The 19771-nt window shown below is 42.6% G+C and overlaps 1 protein-coding gene across 4 annotated transcripts in view; it reads right to left on the bottom strand.

The window, feature by feature from the left end:
• Positions 1–19665, bottom strand: part of Ccdc191 (coiled-coil domain containing 191) — a 71213-nt gene extending 51548 nt beyond the window's left edge. For 2 of the 4 annotated variants that reach the window (XM_075963105.1, XM_075963130.1), the window contains exons 1-5: positions 19534–19665; positions 17500–17538; positions 8810–8951; positions 2666–2803; positions 1230–1408 (exon numbers count right to left, since the gene is read on the bottom strand). In XM_075963105.1, the coding sequence (XP_075819220.1) occupies positions 1230–1408; positions 2666–2803; positions 8810–8951; positions 17500–17538; positions 19534–19581 (546 nt within the window). In that variant the 5' untranslated portion in view covers positions 19582–19665. Of the gene's footprint in view, positions 1–1229; positions 1409–2665; positions 2804–8809; positions 8952–17499; positions 17539–19533 lie in introns of those variants that run through there. The other 2 variants (XM_075963123.1, XM_075963114.1) reach the window with 2 other exon arrangements.
• Between the last annotated feature and the right edge of the window lie 106 nt (positions 19666–19771).

Here is a 19771-nt window from a genome sequence, read left to right as displayed (position 1 = left end):
ACAAATAGTCAGATGAAGAGGACTCTCAGCATCTGGGGTGACCTGTGTGATGGAAAAGCTGAGCGCAATGGAGGGGTCAGAGCTCCAGCTTTGGATTCTTATTTAGAAATGATGTCCCATTTTCAAGTTTGTCCTGTGTATATATAAGTTTACTTCCCCCTAGACTCTGCACTTTAGCAATCTTTTAGGAAAGAACAATGATCCATTATGGTAGCCACGCTCTGCGGGACAGAACAGTAATCCACTGCCCTAAAGAACACTGCAGGGCTCCATTCATTTCTGTCTTTATTTCAGTATGTCACATCTGGAAGCCAAAAGCAAGACCTTTGTGGATAATTCTAAACAAGCACATTCATCCTTCTCAACACTAATCCTTCAGCTCCTGGCTCCCCTCTTAACTTTACCCCTTTTCACCCTCTGGCTTTCTGAGATGTACAGGCAATAGGCATATGTCTTCCTGAACCTTCTCTCCTCCCTTCTGTCAAACCAGGATCCTACTTCTCCCTAGTTTTCCAACATTCCAATACTTTAATGGTTTAAAACAGTGAATTTTCAAAATGTGTAATCAGAAATCTAGTTATGTAAAAAGAGGGCCCACACATCTATAGGTAATAGTGCCAATTCAGTCTCGGTCCTGGTCATATGGCAAAGCCAGGGTCATTCTGAGTTCCCAAAACTCCTTTGCAAGGCATGGAGACTGCCTTTTCCTCTATTACCTACTAGTCCTTTGGGAGGAAGGAAAGTTCCCATATGCCTTTCCAATTCAAAACAGCTGAACTAGATTTAATTCAGATCTGTCCTCCTTTTCAAATTATAATCACAAAATGGGTGAATTTTAGTTGTCTAGAAAAGAATTATCCTTATAATATCCAGCAGAATATTCATGATAATATATTAATGTCACCATTCAAAGACCAAATTGGAGCAAATGCAATCTACATATTTATAATCGGAGTGCCACGTTCGCACTAATAAAGTTTAGTTCAGCACTCAACTGGTCAAAATCAATTACTCTAATTTTGGTTATTTCTTAAATAAATTGTTTCCTACTCTCAGTTTATGAGAATTATTTTTCTTCTGAAGTTCTTATATTTTATTTTTATTCTTCCTTACCAAACCACAGATGGCACCCTTTTCATAATAAAGCCCAAGTCTTTATTTAAGCTTATTAAATGTGTTACACAAAGACTGCTTCCTGTTATCCATTTTAATTTTGTTTTTCCTCCCACCTGCTTATGTCTCATCTCCATGGTAAGACGAGGGTCCTTCTGCCGCCTCTTGCCTTGGTTTTCCTCCCTTCCGAGCTCCTCCACCATCTCAGAATCCAGCACCTCTTTATGGAGCAGATGCTCTATAAATTGCTGAGCAGTGACACTCTCCTCTTCTTCCTCCAAATAGCCACATAAGTCTAGGAGTAAAGAACAGCAAAAGGGAATTAAAAAATGATATTCGTATTTACATAAAAATTCTGAAAAATACAAAGTTGTATTGACAAGTTCGAAGTAGCAATGCCAGTTGATGAGTGTGGCCCTCAGCACGCACCTTCATCAGGAAATGCCTTCAGCCAAGTCACTAAGAACCTCTTCATAGTCAGATCTAAAACCTAAACAATCAAAACTCTCCTGCTTAAAATCAACCCTCAACTGACCCCAGGCTATAGCTCAGAAGTATAGCTCTTACCCTAGCGTGTGGTAGCCTTTAGGCCTGGTTTTTATCCATTTTCTTCGACTAGCTGAGATAGAATAGCTATACTGTGGGTACAGGTTATGATGTGTACAGACTAAACTTTTAAAGAAATTATCAAACTGCCATCCAAAGTGGAATGCAATTCTACATCCCACCAGCTCTGTGACAGTGTCCCAGTTCCCCCACACCCTTACCCAGGCCAGGCATGGCCAGTCTTAACCTTAAGCCATTTGAACATTAGTGAAGTAGCAAGCACTGTAGGGTTAGTGTGTGTTTGCCTACTGACTACAGACACTGACTGTTAGACGAGGTGAAATTAAAGTATTCTTCTAGCTTTCCGAGCTCATGACTATGATTCCCTAGCTGGGATTTTTATAGAGTCCTAACAAGAGCAATGCCACGAGCTTGTTTCAGCAAGGCTCTGAATCAGGTGTGGATAGCTGTCCTCCACAAATCCATCCTCATAGGAAAACAAAAAGAAAATCAAAAAAACCCTAAACCTTAATGTACAATAGAGGATCCCCTTATGAGTCTGTTATTTCATTTGTCTGACAATTTGTACAAAAGAAGAAAAGAAAGGAAAAATCCCAAGAAGAGAAATAGCCTCTTTTATATGTGAAAATGAATCAAAACATAAGTAGCATTTTTATAATTATAAAATGATATGTGAATATTTAAGTGTCTTCTCTGACAGAGTAAATAGTTATCTAATGATATATGGGCAAGAGACACTTTTAATTGCTATATAAATTCATAGGCAAAATTATAAATAATAGAATATTTTAATTTTAAAAAGCAATAGGAACTTACTAGGGATATAGCAAAGAAGATTTATACCCAATCAAGAAAAATTAAACTCACAAAGATAAACAAAACATACATGAGCCAAATGTATTATTTATTATTTAAAACAATAAATAACATTTTTTAGGAACATTCATTAGATGTTAAAGCTTAGAAGAACCAGATAAGTTCTTACCGTCAAACTTGTCATACTTCAGATGGCCATGGGCATCGGGCACAGGAGGGCTGCTTGGCACAGTGTTCTCCCCTTCTCCATCACTTGCTAACTCTTGTTTAAGTTTATTGTCTAACCAGTCATTGACGAGCTCCTGAGCTATCAATAGAACAAAAACATCTTTTAGTATTTCAGTGACTTACAGGTTCCTCTATTGCTGTTTCCATTTATTCACCCATCCCCTCATTATCACCTCAACATCCATTATGTGACAAGGCATAATGAATAGAATAAGGAACAAAACAGGAAAAAGAAATGTTACCAACATGAAGCTAACAGTCTGATCAGGGGAAATGTCACCAACATGAAGCTAACAGTCCAATCAAGGGAAATGTCACCAACATGAAGCCAACAGTCTGATCAGGGGAAATGTCACCAACATGAAGCTAACAGTCTGATCAGGGGAAATGTCACCAACATGAAGCTAACAGTCCAATCAAGGGAAATGTCACCAACATGAAGCCAACAGTCTGATCAGGGGAAATGTCACCAACATGAAGCTAACAGTCCAATCAAGGGAAATGTCACCAACATGAAGCCAACAGTCTGATCAGGGGAAATGTCACCAACATGAAGCTAACAGTCCAATAAAGGGAAATGTCACCAACATGAAGCCAACAGTCTGATCAGGGGAAATGTCACCAACATGAAACTAACAATCTGATCAGGGGAAATGTCACCAACATGAAGCTAACAGTCTGATCAGGGGAAATGTCACCAACATGAAGCTAACAGTCTGATCAGGGGAAATGTCACCAACATGAAGCTAACAGTCTGATCAGGGGAAATGTCACCAACATGAAGCTAACAGTCCGATTACTGGAAATGTCACCAACATGAAGCTAACAGTCCAATTACTGGAAATGTCACCAACATGAAGCTAACAGTCCGATTACTGGAAATGTCACCAACATGAAGCTAACAGTCCAATTACTGGAAATGTCACCAACATGAAGCTAACAGTCTGATCAGGGGAAATGTCACCAACATGAAGCTAACAGTCTGATCAGGGGAAATGACAAAACAAACAAGATAAAGACAAAGCAAGGAACCAAGAGATGGAGACTGATTGTTGTAGTTTTAAGTTGGGTGGCCAAAAAGAAGATACCTGAGCAAAAGAGGGAGTGAGCCACGCTGATATATAAGGAAATATTGCACCATGCAGGGGGAGAGCACGGTCAAAGGTCCTACTTCATGAGTGTCTAGAGGGCTGGAAAAGTCACTAGCAGGGCAGTGTGGCTGCACAAAGGAGGGCTGGACAGATGAGATGGAGGAGGTGACCACTGTGCTGAGTGCAGTGCTGATCAGTGAGGGTGATCTTAACCCTCATCTGAAATACAGTCATTTCTGGTTGTCACAAAGAGGGCAAGTGACGACAGTATCCAGTGTGTTGAGACTAGGAAGCTGCTAAACACCCTGCTCACAAGATAGCTTCCACACAGCAAAAATAATCTGTCCCCAAATGTCAGAAGTCTTGAAGCTGAAACCCTTCTATTTAGAGGTACTTTGTCTGCTGCTCTAAAGCATAAGAAGTGCAGGAGGGTTGTGAGTAAAAAGCACCCCTCTCCCCTTTTGAGACAGGACCTCACTGTGTAGCTCTAGCTGACCTGAAATTCACTATTTAGACCATGCTGACCTTGAACTCACAGAGACCCATCTGCCTCTGCCCCTGTAGTACTAGGATTAAAGATGTGTGCTACCAAGCCTGATTTTTGTTTTGTTTTTAAATTTATTTATTTTTAAATTTTCTTTATTTTTAAGTATGAGGGTTTTGCCAGCATGTGTGTCTGTGCGCTGTGTAAGTGCCTGATGCCTTCAGAGGTGAGAAGAGTACCCTAGAGTCAGACGCCCTAGAGCTGGAGCTACAGGCGGTTGTCAGCTGTCATTCGGGTGCTGGGAATCTTTCCAGGGCAAAAAGCGATGTATTTTAAGAGGATCACTTTGACTTCTCTGTTAAAATAGACGGTATGGGGTAAGCAAAGAAGATGTTAACTAAGGAGATGAGTACTATAGACTGTAAAGAGGTGATGATGGTTTGGTCTCACAGTAGAGCAATTAAACATGGCTACAGTCTAGAAAATATTGAGATGAAGTTGATATGATTTGCTGATAAACAGGGAATGAAGGAAGAGAAATCCTCAGAGTGCTTAGCTTAACTGGAAGAATAGAGATGCATTTACTGAGAAGCGTGAAGGACAAAGAAACAGCAGGTTTGGGGAAAGACTTTGTGATATCAGGTGTGAGATGTTCATGAGATAACCAGATTGGAAGGTCAAGTTGATACTGGTGGCAATACTTGAGATTTCATGGAATGGGTCCAAACTAAAGAACCAAATAAGAGTTATAAGCATACAGATGATGTCTGAAGTCTCAGGACAGGATGATATTATCAGATGAAGAAAGCAGATAGAGAAGAGCTAAAAACGATAAAAACCTAGGAAATCAATGTTTTAGAAGTTGATGAGGTAAGGTAGAACCAGGGAAGCTGAAGAGCGAGGAGAGACCCCGAGCTCAAAGGAAAGTCAGAGTGTCGTGTGTTGAAAGCCAGCTCCCATTTCTGTGGCATTATGAAAATCTTCGCAGGGGGCTGCAGAGATGGCTCAGAGGTCACAAGAACTTGCTGCTGTCACAGAGGATCTGAGTCAGTTCTCAGGACTACATGCCAGCTCACAACCATCTGTAACTCCAGTTCCAGGAGACAGACCTGGCCTCTGCTGGTAGTCACATGCCATGTGGTACTCATAAACTCATGCAAGAATAAAAAAACAAACAAAAAATAAATGAAAGAAAGAAAATTACATGTAGATGCAGGAAAAAATGTTCACACTATTTTACATTATCTTTATCATTTTTATCATTATCAAAAAGCTCTTCCCCAGTCTAGGGCATGGGCATTTCAAAGGAGGAAAACGTCTCCTTTAGTGTTACCTCCACCACTGTTACTATTATCTCAGAGTTCTGATGTAATTAGGCATTTCTATATAATAACAGATGTAAAAATGTTTAGTATAGATAAAATAGAAGAAGACAAATGATAATAGTGGCCCTTTTTCTGTAGTTCCATTTTCCAGTTTTAGTTACCTAAGTCAACTAAAGTCCACAACCATCACATGGAAAATCCAGAAATAGTTCCTAAGTTCTGAGTTGCATTTAGTTTACTAGCGCAGTAAAGTAAGTTCTGTCTATGCCATTCCACCTGGGATGTGAGTCGTTCCTTTGTCCGGCATCCACACCAGTCACACTCTTTGTCATCAGTTAAAACAGATTAGTTGTCACCTCATTTGTTAGACTGATTGCCTGGCGTGATAATGTAGTGACAGTGTCCAAGGAACCCTCAAAGAACAGCCTAATGCTTTGGTCATTCACCTCACCGCATCACAGCGCTCAGGTACCATGTCAGCACATCGTCACAAGAACAGTGGCAGTACAGTATAAGAAGATACTTGAAGAGAGATGATGTGCACATAAGTCTACTGCTTACTATAATTGTTTGGTTTTATTATTTGTTATCAATCTCTTATTGTGATTAATTTATGAAGTAAATTTTACCATGACTATGTAAGTATATCAAACAACTCTAGGGCTTGGCATTATCTACAATCTCAGGCATCCACTAAAGGTCCTGGAAGGTACCTGGGGAGGAGAGCGGTAGAAATGAAGTATAACAAATATGATACAAAAAGGCATAGAAAGGGAGCTGACAATTATTAACCCATGTACAACAAGTTGCACTTTATTGCATAATTAGAATGTAAAACAATTGTGTCTACTAACGCCACTTACTGTAAAGTGCGCTTCCTTTGGACGTTATACTATACAGTGTAAAGTGCACTTCCTTCGCAAGTTATACTATACAGTGTAAAGTGCACTTCCTTCGCAAGTTATACTATACAGTGTAAAGTGCACTTCCTTTGGACGTTATACTATACAGTGTAAAGTGCACTTCCTTCGCAAGTTATACTATACAGTGTAAAGTGCACTTCCTTTGGACGTTATACTATACAGTGTAAAGTGCGCTTCCTTTGGACGTTATACTATACAGTGTAAAGTGCGCTTCCTTCGCACGTTATACTATACAGTGTAAAGTGCACTTCCTTTGGACGTTATACTATACAGTGTAAAGTGCACTTCCTTTGGACGTTATACTATACAGTGTAAAGTGCGCTTCCTTTGGACGTTATACTATACAGTGTAAAGTGCACTTCCTTTGGACGTTATACTATACAGTGTAAAGTGCGCTTCCTTCGCACGTTATACTATACAGTGTAAAGTGCACTTCCTTTGGACGTTATACTATACAGTGTAAAGTGCACTTCCTTCGCAAGTTATACTATACAGTGTAAAGTGCGCTTCCTTTGCACGTTATACTATACAGTGTAAAGTGCACTTCCTTTGGACGTTATACTATACAGTGTAAAGTGCGCTTCCTTTGGACGTTATACTATACAGTGTAAAGTGCACTTCCTTTGGACGTTATACTATACAGTGTAAAGTGCGCTTCCTTCGCACGTTATACTATACAGTGTAAAGTGCACTTCCTTTGGACGTTATACTATACAGTGTAAAGTGCGCTTCCTTTGGACGTTATACTATACAGTGTAAAGTGCGCTTCCTTTGGACGTTATACTATACAGTGTAAAGTGCGCTTCCTTTGGACGTTATACTATACAGTGTAAAGTGCACTTCCTTTGGACGTTATACTATACAGTATAAAGTGCACTTCCTTTGGACGTTATACTATACAGTGTAAAGTGTGCTTCCTTTGGACGTTATACTATACAGTGTAAAGTGCACTTCCTTTGGACGTTATACTATACAGTTCCTTACACTGTTGGGGCCCCTTATACTTCTGTCCCGTCCTATTAAAATCAGAATAAAATCTAAGTTCTTTCCCAGACCTATCATGACCTATGTGATGTATCTCCTGCTCATTCCTTTATGCTCATGTCTACTGGAAGCACCAGCCTCAAGGGCTTTCCTTCAGCTCCTCATGTACTCCAAGCTAGTCTGTACTTTAAGCTCTTCACACCCCCTTGCCTTCTATCTGGGATGCTTTGAATAGACTACTACCTGATAATTTGCTTTTAATTCTCTTCATTCCTACACTAGAGTGTGTACTCCACGAAAGCACAGCTTTACTTTCCTTGTTCATAATAAAATCTTCTAGTGCCTAATGTAGTGGAGCAAGACTTCAATATGCATGCATCAAATAAATGAAGAGATAAATGAAATAATTGGGGATGTAAATAATCCAAACAGAAGCTGGCTTGCAGGGCACAGAACTTTGACTTCCCCCTTCCCTGGAGGCTCTCCTTCCAGTCTCCTTTGCAGGTTCCACCCAGTCCCTTGAATTCCTAGGTGGTACTTAGTTCTTCAGTAATTCAGTAATCAAAATGCTGAAGTTCCCATCCCCAAATAAAGGGAACTTTGAGGAGATAAGAAAGTTAAAATGTTTTTAGAGCCTTTTACAAGGAATTAAATTGGTTTATAAACTTGATGTCTATACACTAGTAGAAAACCAGATTAAATTAACATGCTACCATCTGTACCATAGGACCAACACCTTACACCACTCACAAGTTAACTAGTATATCAAACTACCTCTGCCAGTGGCTGCTACAGATTTAGAAAACAAAGTGGGCTTTAAATACAGCCTTGTGGGGCTGGGGAGATGGCTAAGAGAAGTATAGATTGCTCTTGCAAGGGATCCAAGCTCACTTCCTAGCACCCATACCAGGCAGCTCATAACCACCTGGGTGTCCAGCTCCAGGGAACCTGATGCCTCTGGCTTCCTCTGGCATCTTCATAAACATGCAGACACCAGTATGTGGGCAGACAGACAGACAGACAGACACACACAGAGAGAGAGAAAGACAGAGAGAGAGAGAGAGAGAGAGAGAGAGAGAGAGAGAGAGAGAGAGAGAGAGAAAGAGAGTCTTACATATAGTAACGGAGCTAACTTCAGAATCAGCTTCAGGGCAGTAGAGAAACAAAGGTTAGGAGCTAAGAATGCGGGTGAGAGCAGCCTTCACTCCATGTTTTCAGTGAGTGCCGAGCTATGCTCTAAGAATTGCTAACATCACACCAGCAAATGCATCCCCTCACCTTCTTCATAGACGTCATCATGATACTCTGCTTGCTCACATGTCCCCAGATCTACTGCGTGTCGCCAAAGCATTCCAGGTAAATCTGCATTTCTGGTAAAATATTCATTTGAAAGGGCAAATTCCGATGCTTTCTCCACTCTCTTAAAAATAACAGGAAAAAAGGAAAAGAAATAAATCCATTAAATGATAGTAACCTTGTTTAGGGCTAAAGAATTTGAGAAGCTGCTTTTCTAGCAGCTAGTATGATTCTCTAATTTTCCCATTTTTGTTGGAACACTAGGCAGTATTTTAGTTTTGTCTGTAATGTTGACTTAAATGCAGCAGTTCATCAAGTTCTAGCCAGCATTCCTGGTGTTTATAAGAATGTCATTTGGGCTTTGGTAAGTGGAAAACAGGGCTGATGAGAGGTGCTAGCGTGCAGGCAACAACCTGAGCTTCATCCCCAGGCCCCACAAGGTGGCAGGAGAGAACCGACCTTCACACATGTACCACTGTATGTGTATACCTACACACACATGTACATCTGCCTACACACACACACATGTACATCTGCCTACACACATGCATGTACATCTGCCTACACACACACACACATGTACATCTGCCTACACACACATGTACATCTGCCTACACACACACACATGTACATCTGCCTACACACACATGTACATCTGCCTACACACACACATGTACATCTGCCTACACACACACACATGTACATCTGCCTACACACATGTACATCTGCCTACACACACACATGTACATCTGCCTACACACACGTACATCTGCCTACACACACACACACATGTACATCTGCCTACACACACACACACACATGTACATCTGCCTACACACACACACATGTACATCTGCCTACACACACACACATGTACATCTCCCTACACACACACATGTACATCTGCCTACACACACACACATGTACATCTGCCTACACACACACATGTACATCTGCCTACACACACACACATGTACATCTGCCTACACACACACACATGTACATCTCCCTACACACACACATGTACATCTGCCTACACACACACACATGTACATCTGCCTACACACACACACACATGTACATCTGCCTACACACACATGTACATCTGCCTACACACACACACATGTACATCTGCCTACACACACACACACATGTACATCTGCCTACACACACGCATGTACATCTGCCTACACACACACACGTACATCTGCCTACACACACATGTACATCTGCCTACACACACACACGTACATCTGCCTACACACACACACATGTACATCTGCCTACACACACATGTACATCTGCCTACACACATGTACATCTGCCTACACACACACATGTACATCTGCCTACACACACGTACATCTGCCTACACACACACACACACATGTACATCTGCCTACACACACACACACATGTACATCTGCCTACACACACACACATGTACATCTGCCTACACACACACACATGTACATCTGCCTACACACATGCATGTACATCTGCCTACACACACACACACATGTACATCTGCCTACACACACATGTACATCTGCCTACACACACACACACATGTACATCTGCCTACACACACACACACACACGTACATCTGCCTACACACACACACATGTACATCTGCCTACACACACACATGTACATCTGCCTACACACACACATGTACATCTGCCTACACACACACACACACACGTACATCTGCCTACACACACACACATGTACATCTGCCTACACACACACATGTACATCTGCCTACACACACACACATGTACATATGCCTACACACACACACATGTACATCTGCCTACACACACACACGTACATCTGCCTACACACACACATGTACATCTGCCTACACACACACACATGTACATCTGCCTACACACACACACATGTACATCTGCCTACACACACACACACATGTACATCTGCCTACACACACACATGTACATCTGCCTACAAGCACACATGTACATCTGCCTACACACACACATGTACATCTGCCTACACGCACACGAACAATAATAAAACTTTATTTTTATTAGCATGTATTAATTGTCCAAAATAGTGGTTCCATTATGACACATTTATACATATGTAACATACTTTGATCACATTCCTATTACCTCTCTGACCCCCTTTGGGTAACTTTTGTTTAAGGCATAGGCAATGGGATCCTGAAACCTGAATACTTAATTCTGAGCAAACATGTGATATCAATTTCTGTGCCACTGGGACTTGTAAACAGGAACCACAGGCTGAAGCCTCAGATTACTATGGCAAAAAAGGGTCGCCACCGTGTATTAGGCAAGCCACAGGTTCAATAAAACTGAGATAGACAGGCACCACTGTAGTCATCCAGACTGTTCTAACTCAACAAGGGTTTAATAAAAGCATGACCCGATTCATGGGATCAGGTAAGGGAATGAGGAGCTAAGCAAAGCATCGTGACTTTGGACAGAGCAGGGAACATTTTACTTCAAAGGCAAAGCCTGCGTCTGTGTCCGCACAGAGCTGCATTCCCGAGTTCTTCCTGAGCGCACACTCTTCAGACTGGCACTGGTAAATGACAACTCATGATCAGTTAGTTCTTCAGGTGAAAACTTTGGAGTCTTCCTTAACCTGAAGTCAGTCTCTCTTTCATCTCTCTGCCCATTTCTCTCTCTTCCATGCTCTTCCTCTCTCCTTCCTTCCCTCCCTCCTCATACATGTTTGAAACGTTTTCACATTTACAAACTGCCCCTTCACAGCACCTCCACAGCTCTCAGCTCCATCGAGGAGTGACAGTTTCCTAACGGCTTTTCTGCAACAGCCTTTACAGCAGCAACTGGTCGCTTTCTCATGAAAGCCATATCCCAAACGCTTCGATATTTCCATTAGCACTGGGACAAGTTCTTACAGTGTGCTTCAACGTCCTGAGCCCCTACCCCTTTGTGGGCTCTGCATCTCACCAGCTACCTGTGTGTCAACCACACTGCAGTCATCTCTCTCTCTCTCTCCCTCTCTCTCTCTCTCTCTCTCTCTCTCCCTCCCTCCCTCCCTCCCTCCCTCCCTCCCTCCCTCCCTCCCTCCCTCCCTCCCCCTCCCTCCCTCCCCCTCCCTCCCTCCCTCCCTCCCTCCCTCCCTCCCTCCCTCCCTCCCTCTCTCTCTCTCTCTCTCTCTCTCTCTCTCTCTCTCTCTCTCTCTCTCATGCAGCCTCCAAACAGAGCATCATCAGGATTGTTCCTCTTCACACGGAAGCCCTAGCAACCAGAGTCTTGCTGGGACTCAGTCAGTGTACAGGAAATACTTAGTAAAGGAAGAGGTGGCTTAGAGATTTACTCAAAGATGCTGCACTACTGTGTTTATAGTGCTCCTGACCTATTTTGAAATGACTTTGCTTCGTGCCCTTGGTAGAAAGCTTGGTGACAACTCTGCAAAAACTTGCTATAGGATGAGCTACCTAATTCTTGTGTTGCCTGTGTCAGGTTTTGGATGTCAGCAGAGAAGTAAAGTTTAAAAGTCAAAGATAAAATCTGGACACAGGAAGTGGGCACAGGAGTGCTATAAGACAGAATAACATGATCTCATCAGAGCTGAGTTGGGAGACACCAGGCCTCACTATAGAGACTGCTCCCCCATGTTAATTCTCAGAGGCCATGGGTTATCTGGATTTATGTTATGGCATTGATTATGATTACATTGACATAGGCCTACCCTTAACTTCTAAGAAAAATGACCTTTTTTTTCAGACAGGGTTTCCCAGGAGCTATGGAGCCAGTCCTGGAACTTGCTCTGTAGACCAAGCTGGCCTTGAACTCACAAAGATCCGCCTGCCTCTGCCTCCAGAGTGCTGGGATTAAAGGTGTGCGCCACCAAGGCTCAGCAGAAAAATGACTTTATATATACTGTTTATGCTTGCATATGCACTCATGCAAAAGAAACACAGATAAAGTTATTAACTTTAATTTTTAAACGAACACCTATAAAAGAAAAAGAAACAAGAGATTTGTAGACTTGATTTAATTCTCTAGACTATGAATCCAAGAGATAATCAAATGACATGCTTTTGGAGAAAACTTTATTACATACATTTCATTTCTATTTATGTGTGGATGGATGACAAAGGATCACTTGCACAAGTCAGTTCTCTCCTTTCACAATGGGGTCCCAGGAATCAAACTCAGGTGGTTAGGGCTTGGCGGCAAGTGCCTTCTTCACCCCATGAGCCATCTCTCCGGGTTCTTATTAGAAGACAGTAGTGAGATCGGGAAATAGGAGAAAAACTAGTCTTGCTACTTCGAAAAGGGTCTGGAAATGGCAACTCAGTAAAAAGAAATGTTTTAAAGAAGCATTTAAAATACCCACTAGACAATACTAAGGATTGGAATAGTGTTTTAAGTACTTTGTCTTAAATATTATCTTTTTACCCCAGAATGAATGCATAAGAGCTAAGAGGGGTCTGGAGCACATTTCATTCGTTTGTGTCCACTTACTCCTGCCCTTTCAGTATGTCCCAGTGGGAGACTAGTTCTGTCCCGAGCGACCCAGTGAATGCTAAGGGAGACAGACACAAACGGTTCATTATTAGAAAGTTCAAATAAGACAGGGTGATCTGAAAATAGGCTGTGTGTGTTGTGTGTGTAAGCGTAGGTGTGTGTGCACCTATGTGCAGGACAGAGGACGACCTTGAGTACTGTTCCTCATTCACTGGATTGGAGCCACCAATTAGGCTCTGCTGGATGGGGGCCCCTGGGATCCACCTGTCTCTGCTTCCCTAGCTGGAATTAAACCACCACCACGTCTGGTCTTTTACATGGATTCTGGCAACCTAACTCAGGGTCCCATGCTTATAAGACAAACACTTAAATGACTGAGCCATCTTTCCAGTCCTAAAAAGAAGGTTATTAGTTAAAAGCTATGTTCCATAAAAGTTCCTTTACAAAATACTATTTCATTTCCTTACGACCAGATGATACAAACAGGAGCTTAACGTATCCTCATCTGCCTATGTTTTATATAGTTTTGAAAGTGCCAGTTCTTTTAAAAGTCACTCTTTATAAAATCAAGTGTTTTGTGTTTTATTAATAAATGTGTACATAACATAATTCTAAAGGAAACTATTAGAGGACGGGGTGAGGGTGTGGGGCAACTGAAGCTGAGTTGTACGGAGAGGATCTAGATCATGTCTCAGAGGTAGCAGACATTCCAGGCTGAGGCATCAGCAAGTAGCAAAGCACAGGGAAGAGCTGCTTGATGGAGGGGAAGGAGAAAGACCTGGGGGAGAGGAGGGATGCAGAGTGCCAGTACATGGGCTGTTTCAGATAAACTGACACAGTCTGATTGACAGAGGACCTCAGATGCCCACCTGGAGGAGACAGTATCCGATAGCACACAGAACACGTGTTTAGGAAGGTCAGTCAAGCAGGAGGGTGTACTGGAGTAAGATGAGCCAGACAGGCCAAAGATGAATTATAAATCACAGAGTACCACCACATTTAGTGCTAGCCAAGCCCCTGCCCTGATGTGGGAGTGTCATATATCAATCTGTTGATTTCATTGTTTAAGCAATAAAGAAACTGCTAGGCCCATTTGATAGGCCCACCCTTAGGTGGGTGGAGTAAACAGAAGGGAAGGCTGGGAGGAAGAGGAAGTGAGGTCAGACTCCACAGCTCCGCTCTCCGGAGCAGACGCAGGAGAGACGCCATGCTGCCTGCTCCAGGGAAGACGCACACCATGCCCCAGCTCCGACCCAGGATGGACTTAGGCTAGAATCTTCCCGGTAAGCGCACCTAGGGGCGCTACACAGATGATTAGAAATGGGCCAGAGCAGTGTTTAAAAGAATACAGTATCTGTGTAATTATTTCGGGCCATAAGCTAGCCGGAGCCGGGCGGCTGGGGTATTGGGGACGCAGCCCAGCCGCCGCTCCTTATTACTACACTGCCCGATTCTCCGTGATTTCTCCATCTCTGTGGATGCTCATCAACATCTCAGTCTCAAGGTCTGCTGGACCACAGCACTTCCCATAATTCTGCTTTGGCAGCCCACTTAACCTGAACCATGCTGACAGGATGTTTCATTACTGAACCAAACAAATGCTGTTAACCACCCCGCCAACATCGTCATCCTGTTTCCCTGTTTCATTCCTCAATGCTGAAACTGGACCCAAGCAAGTCTTTCATTCTCTCCTCCATACACAGGGGCTTCAAGGAGTACCGTCTTTTCCTCCTACTCATGTGAACATTAAGCTACTGTCTTATTCCCAAACCCCCGTCCCTTCACTTTTGCAGTGGTGATTCTCAAGCTTGGATCCATTTAATCTACAAATTTTCTTTGTATCATAAAAAAAATTATGGCTACTTGCTTCAGCTAAATCCATGAGACAACTGGGAAACCTTCCTTTGCTGTTCTAAAGAGAGGCCTTTCTCTATCTTCACCATCTTTCCCCTGAACGAATTCTCGGCTGTGTTGAAAAGGGTGGGCCATTCAAGTGGATTTGGGGGGTTTAGGAGGAAAGACTGCAACTATCCAGGGTATATCCAGAGTTGTGATATATTATGGAGTAAAATCAGAAAGGTAAAACAGAGAGGTAAAAGGAGAATCCAGAGAAAACAGTCCAATGAACAAAGAGAGTGGACTAGAGGGTGTCTAAAACAGATGCCACAGCTCTATCAAATTAGACTAGAGACATTTGACAGCTGCCCACGGTGACTGGATTTGGTCAGGAAGTCATTTCTGGTAGCAGTTTGTGGAATGGAAAGTGAAATAAATGGAGTGTGTGTGTGTGTGTTACTGCTGACTGAATAAGAAGCAAGACTAAGCAATAATAATTATGACAGGAGAGAATAACGAAAATATAAAAGCCCAGAGCTCACACTATATATCTGGATAAGAAAATAAAATCATTCTACAATCAGAAAAGACTGCAGGGTCAAATAAGAACTTATTGATTTTTCAAGATGGGAGATTTGAAGGCAGGATGGAGGAAAAGCCAGTGCAGACGATTTAGGGAAATGATAAAAATCCAAGTCCAGATTGCTGACAGCTATATGAAGGAGAACAATCATAGAAACAAGACAAAATGGAATTTTATCCTTGAGTTCTCATTAAATCTCCCCCTCTGAAAGAAGTGGTAAGTAGGCGTGTGATTGAGCCCTGCAGGAACTCAGTACTAGGACTCTGGACACTGAGAGGCAAGCTTGGTTTACTAGAGGTTAAGTGGTCTTCCAGAGGCTGGCACTCATGATGCAATCCACTTTGGCTGTCTTTTGAGACAGAGCTTCTGCAGTGGTCAGGAAGTCCCCTAGCCCCATTGACATTAATGCCTCCCACCATATGCTTCCCTTATATCTTTAGGTCTCTTACCAGCTCTAAGTAGGTTTTTCAGGCACCACTGGGCTATAGACTCTGGTCTGTGTCTCATTTTAGCACTAGTACACAACACACTGAGCTTGTATTTGGTAGGCACTTAACAAATAGTAACAAAATGAATAAATAGCTAAAAGCAAAGTACAAGTAGCCTGGGATCTATCTTGCCTGATGCCCACAATGCCTGTCAACTAAGACAGAATATTCTTTGGAAAATATTACATGATTTTGAACCATGTGCTACACAAATAAACTGATTACAGCGAACTGCTAGGCTGGCACTGAGGGGTGCACCCCTGAAGTGTTTTAAAGGCACTGTCAATTCAAATAGCACCTAAATTAAAAACAAGCATCTCATGACTGGAGGATGTCATTGGTCAGGAAGTCATGTATAATAACAGTTTCTATGGGAGTTATCTAAACCAACTCCCTCTCAATGGATGCCCAAACATATTCTTTATTAGCTGAACATTAAGTGAAATTTTAGAGTTTACTCCAGTGTAGCACGAATAATAACAAGCCAGAGTGAGATATTGGGGTTCAACCCGAAAACCAGAAAAGCAAAGCAGCCAAGCCACCAGAGAAATCTTACCTCTAGCAAGGCTGGGCAACTGCAGACTAAGCAGACTAAACCTCTCTCTCCTCTCATTTTATATTCCCTCTGGTTTTTTTTTTGTTTTTGTTTTTGCAAGACAGGGTTTCTCTGTGTAGGTTTAGAGTCTGTCCTAGAACTTGCTCTGTAGACCAGACTGGCCTCAGAATCACAGAGATCCACCTGCTTCTGCCTCCTGAGTGCTGGGATTAAAGGTGTGCACCACCATCGCCTGGCCTCTAGTGGCTTTAGCTTTGCCTATGGTCTTCAGGCAAGATGTATTTTACTAAAATACAAACAACATAGCACTGTACTCCAATACTCTAGCGATGGAGAACATGTCTCTTTATGAAAACTCTCACTCCACTTTTGGATTGTTCTAGACTTTAGAGAATTCTGGTGATCGCCATGTTGCTCTTGCCAATGGGTCCCCATATTAAAGTAACTACAGAATAGTCTTCCTCGCGTCTGAAGAAGGCTACAGCATTCTCTCCCAAGGCCTCTCTTTTCTTACTCCTTTGGCCTCTTTATGAGATGGGCATGCCAGATGAAAGGCTCTCTCATGAAAACCAACGGAATAATAAAAGATGTTAAAACTATAGAATTGGGGTAACATACACAATCATGTAGGATAACAACTGGCACGCACATGCACACTGGAGATCTGTCCTTATGTCCGACTCGCGCATCTCTCTGTTCCGATTGTGAAAAGCCTTACCTTAACCCAGTGTTCCACACTGTCAGTGTCAAATGCAGACTGTAGAGAATAGAAACGAAGTATTAATGCGCAGCAACCGCTTTGTCAACATCCTTCCCACTATCCTTCATCCCTTCCTCCAAACTTTCCGTTGGCAAGTTCAGCACCAACTAGCAATGAGAGCACACTGAACCACGCAGGAGAAACAGGAAGCTTTGTCCAGGACATCTGTGTTACTCTTGTGTAACCCACCTTGAACCGTAACTGATCAACAGTCTAGGCATCAGCATTGTATTTTTGAGTTCTCCAATGCTAAGAGTCAAGATGCAGAAATGCTACATGGAACACTCCTCGTGAAACCCATACTAACGCTGGTTAATTCACCTGAGTCATTTTCTGCTTAAAGACTGTGGTAATTTCTTTCCTCTTTGCACAAGTATCCAGATGCCTTCCTGTCCTTCCTACAACTGAGATGACATTTGGTCTAAAAGGAGTGGGGGTGTAAAACAGGATTATATCACTCAACTTGTACACTTGCACCAAGCATATAATGAAGAAAATGATCTCTACCCAGATGAGATATTAATTTGAAACAAGAAATCAGGCCTCATGGATCTTCCTCTGTATCCTCTGTGACTCCCAGAAGCTTACAGAACTCTCTCTCTCTCTCTAATAATCATTGAGCAAACAGTTATTTGCTTTGAAAAAAAAATCAGGTATTTGAAAATAAAAATGATGGGAGAGCAAAGTAACCGGCACGTGGAAGTTGGTAGGAAAGGCATGATGGTCGCCTTCATTTCCCTAACACTCCACCTTCAGCTCACCTTACACACAATAATGCAGCTGTTGTGCTGCGTAACTTCCACTGCAACACAGAGCAAACCGATCCTATTCAAACACAGCTGAATTTCAAGGCGCTCTTGTGTTTTTACTTCCTTTATCCTCTAGACAGTAATAATGAGCACTATCAGCAAAAAAAAAAGAAGAAAAAAATCCCTCTTTTTGTAGTTCTAAGTTGTCCCCAATTTTTTACCTTTCATCATCAAATCTATATTCAGAAGCTATTTTGGGCCACTATTACGCAACTGCTACTTTGCAGGTGAAGCGGCCTCAGTTCTCACTCTCGAATGCTCTGGCCTCTGCCCTCTAGCATCAGGAACATGATTTTCACTAAGTGGAAGGTGCCCTGTGTACACTGTTTCTATATTTAGAAGAGCCCACAAGAATGGCTGCCCCGGGCCCCCACAAAGCCACACATCTCGAGGGCTGTCTTTCTTCTTACAGGAAACGGTAACTGAGGGGTAAAAACAGCTGGTGAAGCTGCTCTGCAGCTGGAAGCTGACGCCTCTCCGTCTCAATGCTCTCATTTACACCTAAAGCACTTATTTTTGTGACTGTTAAAAAGGTATTCTGGAAAGCGCACTTGGTATGGCTGTGACTTTGCACGTCACTTTCGTCTGCTCCAAGTTTAAAACGGCTTTTGTCAGGTTTTGAGTGTGTGTGTCTTTAGGAACTAGTGTACAGAAGAGGTAACAGATAAAGGAAGGATCTATCGCTGAACGCTGGTGGAATTTAGAAATAACCATATGGATAAAGAACTGAGATAAAACCACTTGGAATTCTGGGTTCATTTTAGATGTCTGATGTAAAACTGGAAGGGGGGGTATAAGGGATAACAGCAGCGAACTTAATGTGACTTGTTTTCTTCCTTTCAAAATTCCCTTTCCTAAGATTTGAAAGGGAGGGGAAGAAATGTGCAGAAAATTTCCTAAAACTGTTAGTGGAGGTAAGGATGAGGGGCAAATTTCCCTTACCCTAATGGGCACTAGTAGACCTCTCCGCTTAGATGGGAACAATCCTTACAGGTTTTTGCCCACCAGAGTGGTGAGTACACAGACCCTAAGGCTCCTAAAACCACACTCTCAGAGCTGTGCAGGCTCCAGGTCAGCCAAGGCCAGGTAAGGATTAAGAGCGAGAAACCGCTGGGAGGGAAGCGGCAGGCTTTCAGGACAGTGTGACGCCTAGGGCCGGCCCAAAGCTTCCGATTGGGATCACCTTGGCATTCAGCTTCCTTGAAAGCCGTTTCCAGCGACTCAGCTCCATTTTCTTCTTTGAAGACTTTTCTTGGGACGCCAGCAGTATATTTTCAAGTTCAGGCCTAGACTTAGGCCACAACAATGACAACTGCTCCTTGTCACAGGCTGCATTTGGGTGGTGCTGGGAGTTGTAGTTCCACCACCTACCAGTTAGACAGGGGTCGGACATTCTGGAACTACTTCTCCCAGGAGGCATT

Source organism: Microtus pennsylvanicus, chromosome 1 (genome assembly GCF_037038515.1).
Source record: "Microtus pennsylvanicus isolate mMicPen1 chromosome 1, mMicPen1.hap1, whole genome shotgun sequence".
Lineage (NCBI taxonomy): Eukaryota > Metazoa > Chordata > Mammalia > Rodentia > Cricetidae > Microtus > Microtus pennsylvanicus.
The sequence above is the reverse complement of the archived record's forward strand: the minus strand, read 5'-3'. Positions and strand labels throughout refer to the sequence as shown.